The 12,189-nt window shown below is 35.3% G+C and overlaps 1 protein-coding gene across 1 annotated transcript in view; it reads left to right on the forward strand.

Annotated features, from left to right (window-relative positions):
• The window catches only part of COL21A1 (collagen type XXI alpha 1 chain), an 85,947-nt gene that overhangs the window by 60,494 nt on the left and 13,264 nt on the right, over positions 1 to 12,189 (forward strand). Inside the window, exons 18-22 of the mRNA XM_085056621.1 lie at positions 4,235 to 4,279; positions 4,623 to 4,676; positions 9,699 to 9,752; positions 11,068 to 11,121; positions 11,641 to 11,712. Coding sequence (XP_084912747.1) covers positions 4,235 to 4,279; positions 4,623 to 4,676; positions 9,699 to 9,752; positions 11,068 to 11,121; positions 11,641 to 11,712 — 279 coding nt within the window. The remainder of the gene's footprint in view (positions 1 to 4,234; positions 4,280 to 4,622; positions 4,677 to 9,698; positions 9,753 to 11,067; positions 11,122 to 11,640; positions 11,713 to 12,189) is intronic.

The following is a 12,189-nucleotide window of genomic DNA, read 5'->3' on the forward strand; positions in this document are numbered from 1 at the left end:
TAATGCATGGTACTAGCTAGAATAAGTGGGAAATATTTAGAGAAATGTAACTTGTGTCTTAAGTAAAAATGCTTACACCTAGTTAAACTGTATATAAGGCCTCAGGCAATTTCCTTAATGGACTTTTTTTTGTAGGACTGCATGGAAGAAAATCCATCTGTTTAATATAATCCAAAACAAAAATAGACACCTCATGATTAATGAAAGCTACAGGAAAATTTTTCCAGGGATTGTGAAAACATTTTCCTCTTACAGTTAAATCCATTGTATCTGCCAGATATTATCAAAGAATGGAAGATTTATTTAAATTGCTAAAACTGTAATAAAATAGAATATTTGTACAGAATTTTATAACTGTCATAATTGAGATTCATCATGACAATGGAAACAAATTAAAGCTTTTGGGTGTTCTGTAGTCCAGGCTGTGTGGGATGCAGCTGAAGAAGACTGCATCCAGGGATTTAGTTGCATACCAAGTTGCATACTTTATTTTGCGATGATATTGAGGCAGAAGTAGCCATCAGGGTGTGTGGGGTTTGGCTGCCTGGGCTTGGGCACCAAGGGCCATTGGAGTTGTAAGAGGACAACTGCAGCATCTGGCATGCACAACAGTTTTTAGAGCAGAGTGACATCTTTTTCAGAGGGTCGATCTGCTATCCCACAGCACCTTCAGTGACACTAGAGATTATTTCAATTATCTACATGACATTCAAATGTCACTTTAGGTCCTGGGGTTACCCTGCAGAGCCTCCCCAGGTCTAACCAGAGCTTAGGAAGCTGACAGCCTTCTAGGTATGCATAAGTGACACAGGATGGAAGATAAATTATTAAACAAGCAACAGAGGCTGAATAAAGGGTAAGGACAGCAGTCCTTACCCAGTCTCAAAACATCTTAATTAACTGCTGGACTAGTACATGATCACATTAGGTTTTAGGCACAAACTCGGCAGCGTGTGATAAAACTGCAGTTGAGAATATTTTAGAATAAACATGACTTCAAACCAAGGAATTAGATTCGCTAGAGTATCTTGCTGGCTTTAAATTTCATGTGGTTATAGCACTTTCTAATTAAGGCAAAAAGAATGAATAATATTACAGGCTTTTTTGGGGCAAGGGGAGACTCCCCATTTAAGGGAAAATTTCAAATACAGGAGGAAGACCTTAGAATGAGCTAATGGAAATTGACAAAGTCAGATTGATGATGCTGACAGAACTGAGGCAGTGCTTGCAATTACCTTAATTCTTAAATATGAAGAAACACTGAATAAACCTTATATGAAGTGTGATGTAAAAGAAAAAGGGGCACAGATTACCTGATTCAGAAGTACAGAGATGCTCCAACTCATATAAGGACAGAAATCAGGAAAGCACAGTAGATGGTTTGATTTTTAGCTATTCTGGCTAGAAATATAATGCCATGTTCTACTGGCATTATAACTGCATGTGTGATATATACAAACCATTTAATTTGAATTTTCTGGAAAGACAAGGAAAAAGAAAAGTTAGAATTACAACTTCTTTTCAAATGAACAAAATGTGCCTGAGAGCTTTGCAAAGGACATCCCCAAAGGCAGTTTTTTTTTCTATAGGCCTCTGAATCATGAATTATTCCACAGCATTGATTTTATTACTCCCAGTGGGTGGCAGTTTTCCCACTTGTAGCAGTTCCAAACATTGTTTTTTCCCTTAGTGGCAGAAAAATTGCATGATGAATGTGTTTCCTATTAAGTTTTGATTAAACACAGGCATTTGTGATAATTTTAGTTGCAATATACTCTTCAAAAATTTACATTTTTGTCTTACAAATGGAGTAAAGCTAATTGCTTTGCCTCGTACTTTAAAGTAAGAATGCATTTTTTGATAATTAAAGTAAGGTTTCTTTGACTGTTTAGTTAGTGTTATGTCATCTTATTAGAAACCTAACTTCCTGTTAAAAATGTCCTATTACTCATGGGGCCAACAAAAAGATGCTGTGATTTTGAGGATTTGTGTTGTGTATGAGATCTCTGTTTGGGAACAAGACACATTTCCAAAACTTGATTTGACTTTTGACTTAGAAGTTAGGTAAGAAACTCGTGATATCTAAACTACCTTTTAACCTTGTCTTCTGAGAAAGTGCAGAGAATTCTAATTGGCATAGCCAGAGATTATCCATGTAAAAGGAAGTAATAGATTGGGGTAGATAATGAGAAGGAAAGCAATTTTTATTTTTTAGGTATTCTGGAGCTGATCCTATAGAAATGAGTCTTTGTAATTACTGAACTATGGAAGCTATACAAAAAAGGAAAAAAAAAAACCCTAGTGGGAAATACTCACTCTTTCTGACAAAATTAGCCACTTCATTCTTCTCCTTTTATGCCAGCTGACACATGGAGAGTAACTGAAATCACCGCTCTGTGTACTCTGGAAATCACTTACATCAGCATAAGTGATAGAGTCATTCTTAGCTGAGTGAATGTCAATGAACCATGACAGAATTTTTAGGTTCTGGATCAGCTCTCACTGACTTAAGGGCCTAAGTTCCACGTACTTCAGTAGTTCAGGATCAGTTAGAAAGCAAAAAAAAAGGGTGGGGGGGGAAAGGAAATAAAACTTAGTTTTACAGCTGTTGTTCTTGGAGTTTTATCTTTATTTGTCACTGATAAAAAGTTAAATGTCTTGTACCAGCAAATTATTTTAACCAAGAAAGATCAACACAGCTCAGCAGGACATTGTGTTTCTTCCTCTAGGCATTCTTATATCATGGTAAATGATTTGCTGTGTTGGATAACTGTGTGGAACTGTCTTCTGAGCCCTCCAAATTGCATAGAAATATAACTATGGAATGTTTAGGTACATTCTTTCAGGACAAGAAGGTTGCTGCCTAGTGGGATGTTTTTTCAACATATATGAAATTCTGTTTTGTATTACACATACAGACACTTAAAAGTTTGCTTTATATTTTGCAGCTACAGAAATAAATAACTGAATTATTAAATGTTATAATTCTATTAAATGCTTCTATTAAGTAATTATACTGAGAACTCATAGATGGGTCTGGAAGTTTCTAAATGCAGTGACAAACATGCCATATTTTCCATCTCTTTATTTGTGCAAAAGATCTAAGAAGGTTTTGGACAAAATTTAAGCAAGAAGACTTAGTAATATAATGTGAGTAGAAGTCTCAGTAGGAGATATTATTTTCAAATTATTTTTATTACGTTGTTGGATCTCTTCCTTTAATGCTAGATACATTGGAATTTTCATGGTCTGTAAAATGCTCAGGATGTAATTGTTAACTCATATGCCATTGACCAATGAACTGTCTCTGCTTGCTGGGGTTATTATTTCCTAAAACTGGGTGTAAACTGCAAAACAATGAAACTATCTTTTGCACAGATGTAATCCATATGGAAACTATCGGGTTATGGTTGTTACATTCATGTTATTTTTTTCCCATAGAATGCATTTGTTTTGGTGGTGTCTAGAACAGTCCTCTTGTCTTCACTACATCATATTATTTTCAATATTAGATTAAAATGTAAAGTCTGTAAGCCAAATTCTTGCTGCAGATTAATTATGATACAAATAAGAGCATTGTCTGTCCAACAAATTTGAATAGTTTTTACTTGAGAGAAAAAGTAGACTAACTGGATGTAGAGTTCAGCTTTAAGAATATATGGAGTTTTGTTTTAACCTGAATTGTGTTCAGTTAAAGGATCGCTGTAAGAACAGGGTGAGATATAATGTAGACCAGAATGAGCAATGACGCTGAGGAAATGGCAGAGATCTTCAAGTATTTGTGGAGGTAGAAGCTAGTGTACATCAAATAAAACTCTATCTCTGTAAAGTCACTGTATTTTAGATAAGAAAATATGATCTGTCATGCTGATCATCCCATTGACCAGGGCTTTAGCTTTAACTTATGTAGGAAATCTTATGTATAATATAAAGTGGTTTCTCTCCCTGTGTCAGTCATGGGTTTTGGGCAAGCAAATGCATATGAGCCTGCCCAGCAGCAGACATGGACTCTTGGAACAAAAGCAATGGGGAATGTTTCCAGCTGAAGCTCTTTCTCCTATGTGGTTTTGGTGCTTTGAGGGATTTTTTTTGTTGTAGTTGGTTGTTTTAAGTTTTGGTTTGGCTTTTTTCTTTTCCCTGCCCATATTTTGAACACGAATCATTTAGGCAAATGCTAAAAAACTTCTGGTGAAGTTACTTCATGTATTTAAAAGGTTTTCTTTTTCCTTCTTAGGGAATTCCTGGAATCCCTGGAAGTCAAGGAGCAAAAGGACAAAAGGTACTATTAGTTGTTCAAAACACTGTTAAAACTTGTACTATATATACCCATTCCAGACTAAGGGTTCGGGCTTAGAGAAGAGTTTTCATTGTGGGGATTTTATGGCATCAAATCCTTATGCAAAAGAATGAAGACAGTTCATGGCATGTTTGAAAATCTCTCATTAGGTTTTATTTCAGCTATTGCACAAGGAATGAATAACTTAAAAGGAACCAGACTAATTTCATAATGCATTGCAAAGCTATCTTAACTAAATCTGCATAATTAATGAATATATTAAAAAAATTGTTAAGTGTACATACATTAGTCACAGAATTTTTCTCTTTATGTAAAAAAAAACCAGGGTGAAATTGGACCACCAGGTCAACCAGGAGCAAAAGGGTCCCCAGGAGATACTGTAAGTTTCAAAACTGTGTTATTATGAACAAATAATTGTGGTGTTGTCATTCTCTCCTTGTCATAAACAAACATGCAATGGCAAATACAGGAGCAAAATAGCATTTTCAGGTTGGATAGACAAGTCTGTGGCAAATCTAAGTTTTTAGCTCCATGACATATCTGAAGGGTGGAAATTCAGGCTGAAGGCTGTGAGCTGGTTTTTTCTGTTGCCCTTGCCATTACTTTAAGCCTCTGAATATTTTGACAAGAGGTGAGAGTACATTTTTATAGGTTCTTGGATTTTGATGGTTGTGAAGAGATTGTACTGTTCAGTTTAATAACTTACCTGTCTTGTGATTTATCTATCCTATCTTTTTTTTTTGAGGTCTTTCCCTATGAAAATCTTCATCAGTGAACTTCCCCTTGGCATCCAGTAGTCAGGCTGGATTTCATCCATTTTGACAGACAAAGGCATTTCTGATGTCACTTTGTAGTTCTAAAAGTAGGAAAATAGAGGCCTCATTCTGAAAAAGAAATACATATTTATATCTTCAAGGACAAATACAGAATACTCAGTGGTTCTCTAAAAGGGCCTTGATTTCTCAATCATCATGACTATCACACAGTTAAGACCATCTTAGTACCTACCTTTCCTTGCATGAGAGGTAATCATCTTTTCAGGGACCATTCTTTCCCACTTTCAGTGACTGCGGGGGTGTTGGGGTGGCTTGTGCCTCACTTGGTTGGATGACAGGAACCTTGAAGGAAGAGGTTGCCAAGGATCTCAGTGTGGACCTTTACATCCTCTGTCTTTTTTTATGAATCTCTTTAACATCCTTGCTAAGGTTACCATCTTCTAGAGTGCATAAGGGCAGACCTGATACCAGAATTACTTAGGGCTTACATCCCACTGAAGTATCCCTATTCTGAAGAGAATCCTTGTTTGGATGGAGGTTAGCTGCATGTATGTTTGACCATCTTGGTATGTGCAGTCTTGCATAACTACATGTCACTGCATGCCAAATTAGCCATCTGAGTATGAAAGTAGCTACTAACTTAAGCATTATTTATATACTGGTGCTGGAATGTTCCTCATGGTGTGGCTCTTCTCTTTTCTCAACTAATTTATTCTTAATAAAATATATAATCAATTAAAACTGATGTAGTTTTTGTTGGAGACAAAGATTGAAATCAGTTTGGAATTACAAAAATTCTGGGCTACTCTGTCATCAGTACATTCAGAATTTACTACACAGTAAATTACTACACAGTATGCACTTACCCTCTATCCATGCAGCAGTTCTTCCTTTCCTGACTACCACAAGCATGATCCCTCCATTACAGCTGTCAGAAGGCCTTTTGTGTATTGGGAGAGTACACTGATTAATTTTCTTTTCATGAACTTAGAAGACTTTTCCAGCTACCTAAAGATCTTCTCTGGAAAGAACAGATTTCTTGGACAACCAGTTATTGCAGTTGTCTAGATCAAATTTGAGTGAAAAACTGCCTGAACTGGAAGTTGAAATGTCCTTACTCTTAGTTAACACGTGGACATTTGTTCTCTCACCTGTGCTTCCTAACTATTTTATGGCCTATTCCTGGAACCTTTTTCTCCATTTCTTTCCGAGCAAAGTTGAACAAAATGCCAGAGGGAAGGCTATATCATCAACTATAATAAAGTCTTGTGGGATTCCAAAGTGTACATATTTATTTCACCCAGCTACCATGTTTTCTCCCAATTTTGTTTAGATAAATAACATCTGGTTCATGATACACTTGAAAATAATTTGTTCCTCTTTCCTGTGAATTCATTTAATATATTTTTGTCAGCTGGTAAATTAAATAGGAGATTGATGCATGGAATAGTTGAATATGCTACACAGCATTAGGGAATTTAAACCAGAAAAGATAGTGGGATTTTCCTTGTATTAGTCACACTGAATATGTTTGTTCCAGAAAAAACAGATGGAAAGCTTGTGGATGGTCTATTAATAGCTTGGGAAAATTTTTTAGTAACAAGTTCTTCAGTGACTATCCCTATTGCATTGCCAACACCAGCAATTTATTAATTTACCTGCCATATAATGTCAGCTCTGGAAAACAGGGGAGTAATGCTACATTCTATGTCTTTGAATCGTTCTACATTTTTGTTCAGAATGTTCTCTTCCCTTGTAATTTTATGTAGTTTTCAGCTTATGTTCTCAAGCTTTTCCAATATTGCATCTGAAAGTTTCCTTGCAGTGTGCTGATTTAATTTAGTTTTCTTTGTGTTATGTTTTAAACAAAATAAGTTAAACCATGGTCTAGTAACAAAAAGAAACCAGGAAAAATGCATTTTATTTTTTCTTTTCCTGCAGATGTGTGCTTGACCTTTAGTTATACTAAATGTGTTTTCTGATTTGCCTTCTCTGGTATGTGTTTGCAGACCAGTGTGGATATATACACATAGCTGATTTAACTTGAAAAAAGGAGCTATTCTGTACATATAGTATTTCTACTTTATGTAAGGTAAAATGAATGAGGGACACTTTTTGATGAGCATGTGCCACTTCTGTAATCCAAGGACTGATGTGGGTTTCACTAGAAATTATCTAGGGAGATGTTGCATGATTTGAAACACATCGAGGTGACAAGGTGAAAGGAGCCAGAAATCCCCCAGTCACATTTCTTGTCCCTTCCCACAATACCTGCCCAAACTTGTGCTCACTTTTCTCTATTGATTAATGTGTTAGCAGTGAGAGCAGAAGAGAAGTATGAGGAGAAAATGGTAATTTCACAATTGCTTTGGAAAAGGAAGGTAGTCTTCAAGGAATGCAAAAAAGATCGCAAAATGAAGAGAGCTGTATTTCAGAAATGAGGAGGTCAATAGATTAACACCAAATTTGGTTTCAAACAGCTAATCTGAATTAAACATTACAGTGAAATGAAACTTAATAAAACCTTATTTTGCTGTGTAAATGAAAAGAGAAAAGGGAAGAAACAGGCCTGATGTGCAAGTGAATTAAGACAGTGTTAATACAATCAAGATTAGCTTTCAAAACCAAATTGTAATTTTCTTAGTCATGTTGTAACAAAGCTGGTGCTTAACACAGTCCATAAGCGAATGGTTAATGGGAATACACAGTCTCTTGGGTTATGAGTGTAAGCAGTCCTCAGAAACTTCAAGCCAGCTGGAGAGGAATTGGTAATTCTATCCCAAATTTATGAAAGAAATGGTTTAGGGTGTAGTAAACCTTTATTTACCACATAATAAATTACACTAGATTAGCTGCATCGTTGTCGATAAGAAGACTGATTTTCTATGTAAGTAGGAACAAGCATATCTGATATTCAAAGTTCAGGGAAGTGTTGGAAATTAGTCAATATATTATTTTGGTTAATTTAGGTAAAGTTTAATGGATTTTTCATGTGAATTTGAGCAGGAAAAGTCTTAGACTGAGAAATGTTGGCAACAAAGATATGCAAGTTTTAGTCGTGTATTTGATAGAGTTTATTTGTATTCCCAGGCCTGTGTCTATGGCCTAAATAACAGGTTGATGGAAAGTTTTGGTGACCAGTATTTTCTTATCATACAGCAGAAAAGAAACCTGAGTTAATCTGTAGTTAATATGTATTAATCTTTGGTTAATGGTAAAGCAGAGGTGAAATACAAAAAAAACTGATGAAATTCTGAAAACCCTGGCCACTTCTTGTTTTAGATAGTCTGAATTTTCTCTTCTATTTGCAGAAACAAAGACACCCTTGTAGTTTTAGCGAATAAAATTTTTGGGTTTTTTTGCAAAGCTGAGTTGCAATCTGTGTAAAAAATTATATTTATTTTTGATTGCACGTAACTTTTGAAAAAGGTCTGAGATAATGTCATCGGAATGAATTGTTCCTAACATTTAGTATTAAAGGGAAGGTGGTTGTTTTTATTTATGTGAGAGCACAGATTAAATAACAATAAAACAGTGAGTTTTGAAAATATTAAGAGTTGGAATAATTGATAAAATTTTATCTCTGACAAGTTAGATTTCCAGGCCTTATCAGATTCCAGGCCTGATACTTTCTGTATCATTATCCTTTTATTTTATGCTGTGTCTTAAGCATTCTCTTCTAGCAGATTGTATTTCACAGTATTTATTCATGTCCAAGTAAAACAATAATAATACATTGTGTTTATTGATGTGTGCAGTTCTAGAGTAAAACTGAAGTGAGATGAAGTGGTGAAAAAGACAAACGTTAACACCAGATGTGGAAAATACGATTAATGGGAATTCCTTCCTGGAAAGTATGATTTCAAAGAGAGATTGCTTTTCTAATGTATGTTTGAAGCTAACTTTAAACAGAAATTAAGGAAGTCTGCCTTCTGATGATTTAATACTCTTTAGCTCTTTTTTATGTATGGAACATACAGCTAAATATGCCTTTATGAACATGATTCCATTCAAGGAGTCCAAGAGATTTGTACATATGCCGAAGTGCCATGATCTTAAATGGCAGAGGCTGTTGGGTTCTTGAATGGACTGTTCAACTTTGAAGATTTAACAGAAGATGCAAAGGTGTGACCCCCAAAGTTAACTGCTCCTGATAAATCTCCACAAAATTTGCAAAAGGAGTCAAGTCATGGCAACCTTTGAGGGACACACAGTGAAAAAGAAGAAAGAGAATTATGAAAAGCCACAAATAATTTTTCTCGTTTTGGAAACCCTAAACAGAAACTAATAAACTTTTGTGTCACTTCCAGTTATAACAAAAGATGTATTACAGACTGGGTTTTGAGTTGCAGAATTTTTTCTCTCAGGAGTATTGCATAATAGCACTGTTCTGTTCTCCTGTAGGTTTTTGTTCCTTTGCAGAGGTAGTCCTTCATTAGGCCATAGAAGGTGTAAATAATCCTATGTACTGCATCAGAACTATAGCGTGTATGTAATAAGATGGAAGACATATTTACTGTTTATTTCACTAAAGAAATAGAATAATGATTATACTAATACAATACTGAAGTCATTATTCTTATGTTTTAGTAGAGAAATGTCTGTCTTTTTTTGTAAATAAATAGGGTTTGATGGGACCAGAAGGCTCACTTGGTCTCCCTGGAGCTCCTGGGCCTAAGGTAAGTGTTTGAGTCAATTTGCTTGTGACTTTGCTAAATGACTGCTTTGTATGCAAATTGGATCTGGACAATGCCAGAATTTGGCAGCTCATTTTTTTTGTGTATTGAATATTGGTGAATAGCTGTACTATTTTCCCTGTGTTCCCTTCTACAATAGTTCAGCCTTAAGAGAGGTTAATATAGCTCAGTAAATGGTGCCTGTCGTCCCATGAGGTTTCTAGCAATTGCAGAAATGGTCATGCGACTTTGTTTCAGCTTTGCAGTCCTGGAAAATGTTCTGCAATGCTGGAGAACAGATAATTCTCAGTATACATCTGAACTTTTTTCACATGCTACATTTATTTATATTTTAATTGTGTTCAAAATGTTATGTGCTGTTTCTTCCACCCAAGGAGCCAAACTTATTTCAGATGTAGCTTTATTGATTTCACTGCAGCTACAGCAAGAACTAATATGACCAATGTTCCCAAAGGCTAAAATGAATACTATAAATTCAGATTGGTTAGTGTAACCTTTTAATTTAATCCAAAATGAGTTTTGGATTAAACTGTAAGTAAGCATTAAATTGTATGTCCTAGAGAATACTTAGGAATATAGAATCCATTTCCCAAACTTTGTATTCACATTGAGATCGATTTCCCCCTGTGCATTATTTTACATCCAAAAGTGCATATGCATTTATCTAAAACTGTGTACTGACAGTACCAATTTTTTAAGTGGTCAGTGTTTTCTATGGTCAAGAAGATTGAACACCTATGACACGACTAAAAAGTTAGTTAGCTTTATTTTTGTCTGTGAAAAATACTTTTGTTTTGTATATTTATCTCACTCAGAATATTATCTCATGTTTAGAGTATCATTCTTAATAAGCTCATTCTCACAAAAGAGCATCATGAAATATGAGTTAATAACTCTTAGATTTAATGAAAATCCTAATTCCATAGGCTGCACTAAAAGCCAAAACATAAATAAATATTTTGATTTGTACAGATCCTAGGATTTTTTAAGTTTTATTGAATAAGATGATGGAAATTTGAAGTCAGTTCACATAAACTTGGTGTGTCTGTGTGAGGCAAATGAGGCAGGTGGTAAACAGAAGCTGGCAGATGACATTTTGTCATCAGTATCTCATCTTTCCTGAGAAAAAGTTAAACCTTCAGGCTAGCTGTAATGGAGAAGAACTTTAGCCTTTCAGTCAGTACCTGTGCCTGTTTTTAGGAGTCAATTTCTCAACAGCATCTGTTTATGTTTGCTAGTCATACCACATGTGACAAAATATAATGATGTATCAGCCACATCCTGCATTGTTATATAGGGTGATAAAGGTGAACCAGGAATACAGGGGAAACCAGGATCGTCAGGAGCCAAGGTAAATATGATTCTGGAAGTATTGTAGTTAAAGAAAGGATTTATGTACTTTTTACATGATTTACTAATTTTCTATTATTTCCCCTGATTAGATATAATACAGATTGTTTCACTGTAAAACAGTAGTTAACATCAAATTGCATCAGAATCCATTTGATGACTTATTATTACTAGTTCCATACTAGATTTTAGGCAATGTAAATCAGGTATTCCTTAAGCTCAAATCTGCAAGCATTGCCATTGCTTCAGATAGTATTTTTTGTGTAATTTTGAAACATCAACTGTATTAAAAGACAATAAAAATAGATACTGGAAAACTGAGGTTAAGAATTAGTATCCCTTTTGTGGCTTCTCTATATTCACCACCCCTTCAAAAATCCTCCAGAGATTTCAATCATCTTCAGTTATAAAATTTCAAGATATCATAGCCAAAGCATATCATGTTGAGAAACATGAGAAACATGCAATATGTGTTTTTGCACACAGCACATCACTGACACAGAGCTGTTGTATTACTCAGGGAGAATTAGGAGTACCAGGGGCTCCAGGTGAACCAGGCTACCCAGGCATTCCTGGTACCCAGGGGGTAAAGGTAAGTATACTTTCCAGTTTTTGGAATTTATTAATTGCATCTTTTTTTGGAAGTATTTTTCTTAAAAGTGATCATTATTAAACAAAATGCTTTCTCTAAATATATTCATTATTATTAGATAACACTTGGACACATTTAAAGCAATAATATGTGCATCCTCAAAATTTTCTTCTGAAGTATAAAGCCCTTGATGTGAAGGCATTAGTGGTGGGTTGACCTTGGGTGAATGCCAGGTGTCTACCAAGCTGCTCTATCACTCCCCTCTTCAGCAGGGCAGTGAAAAACTGAGAAATGAAGACGGGAAAAAGCTCATGGCTCAAGATAAAGGCAGTTTAGTAAAACAAAAGGAAAGGCCATGTGTGGAAGCAAAGTAAAACAAAATACTTATTCTCTACTTCCCATCAGCATGTGATATCCAGCCAATTCCCAGGAAGCAGGGCTTCAGTACACATAGAGGTTTGGAAGACAAACATTGCA

Source organism: Lichenostomus cassidix, chromosome 3, assembly GCF_008360975.1.
Source record: "Lichenostomus cassidix isolate B80296 chromosome 3, HeHo_3.0, whole genome shotgun sequence".
NCBI lineage: Eukaryota > Metazoa > Chordata > Aves > Passeriformes > Meliphagidae > Lichenostomus > Lichenostomus cassidix.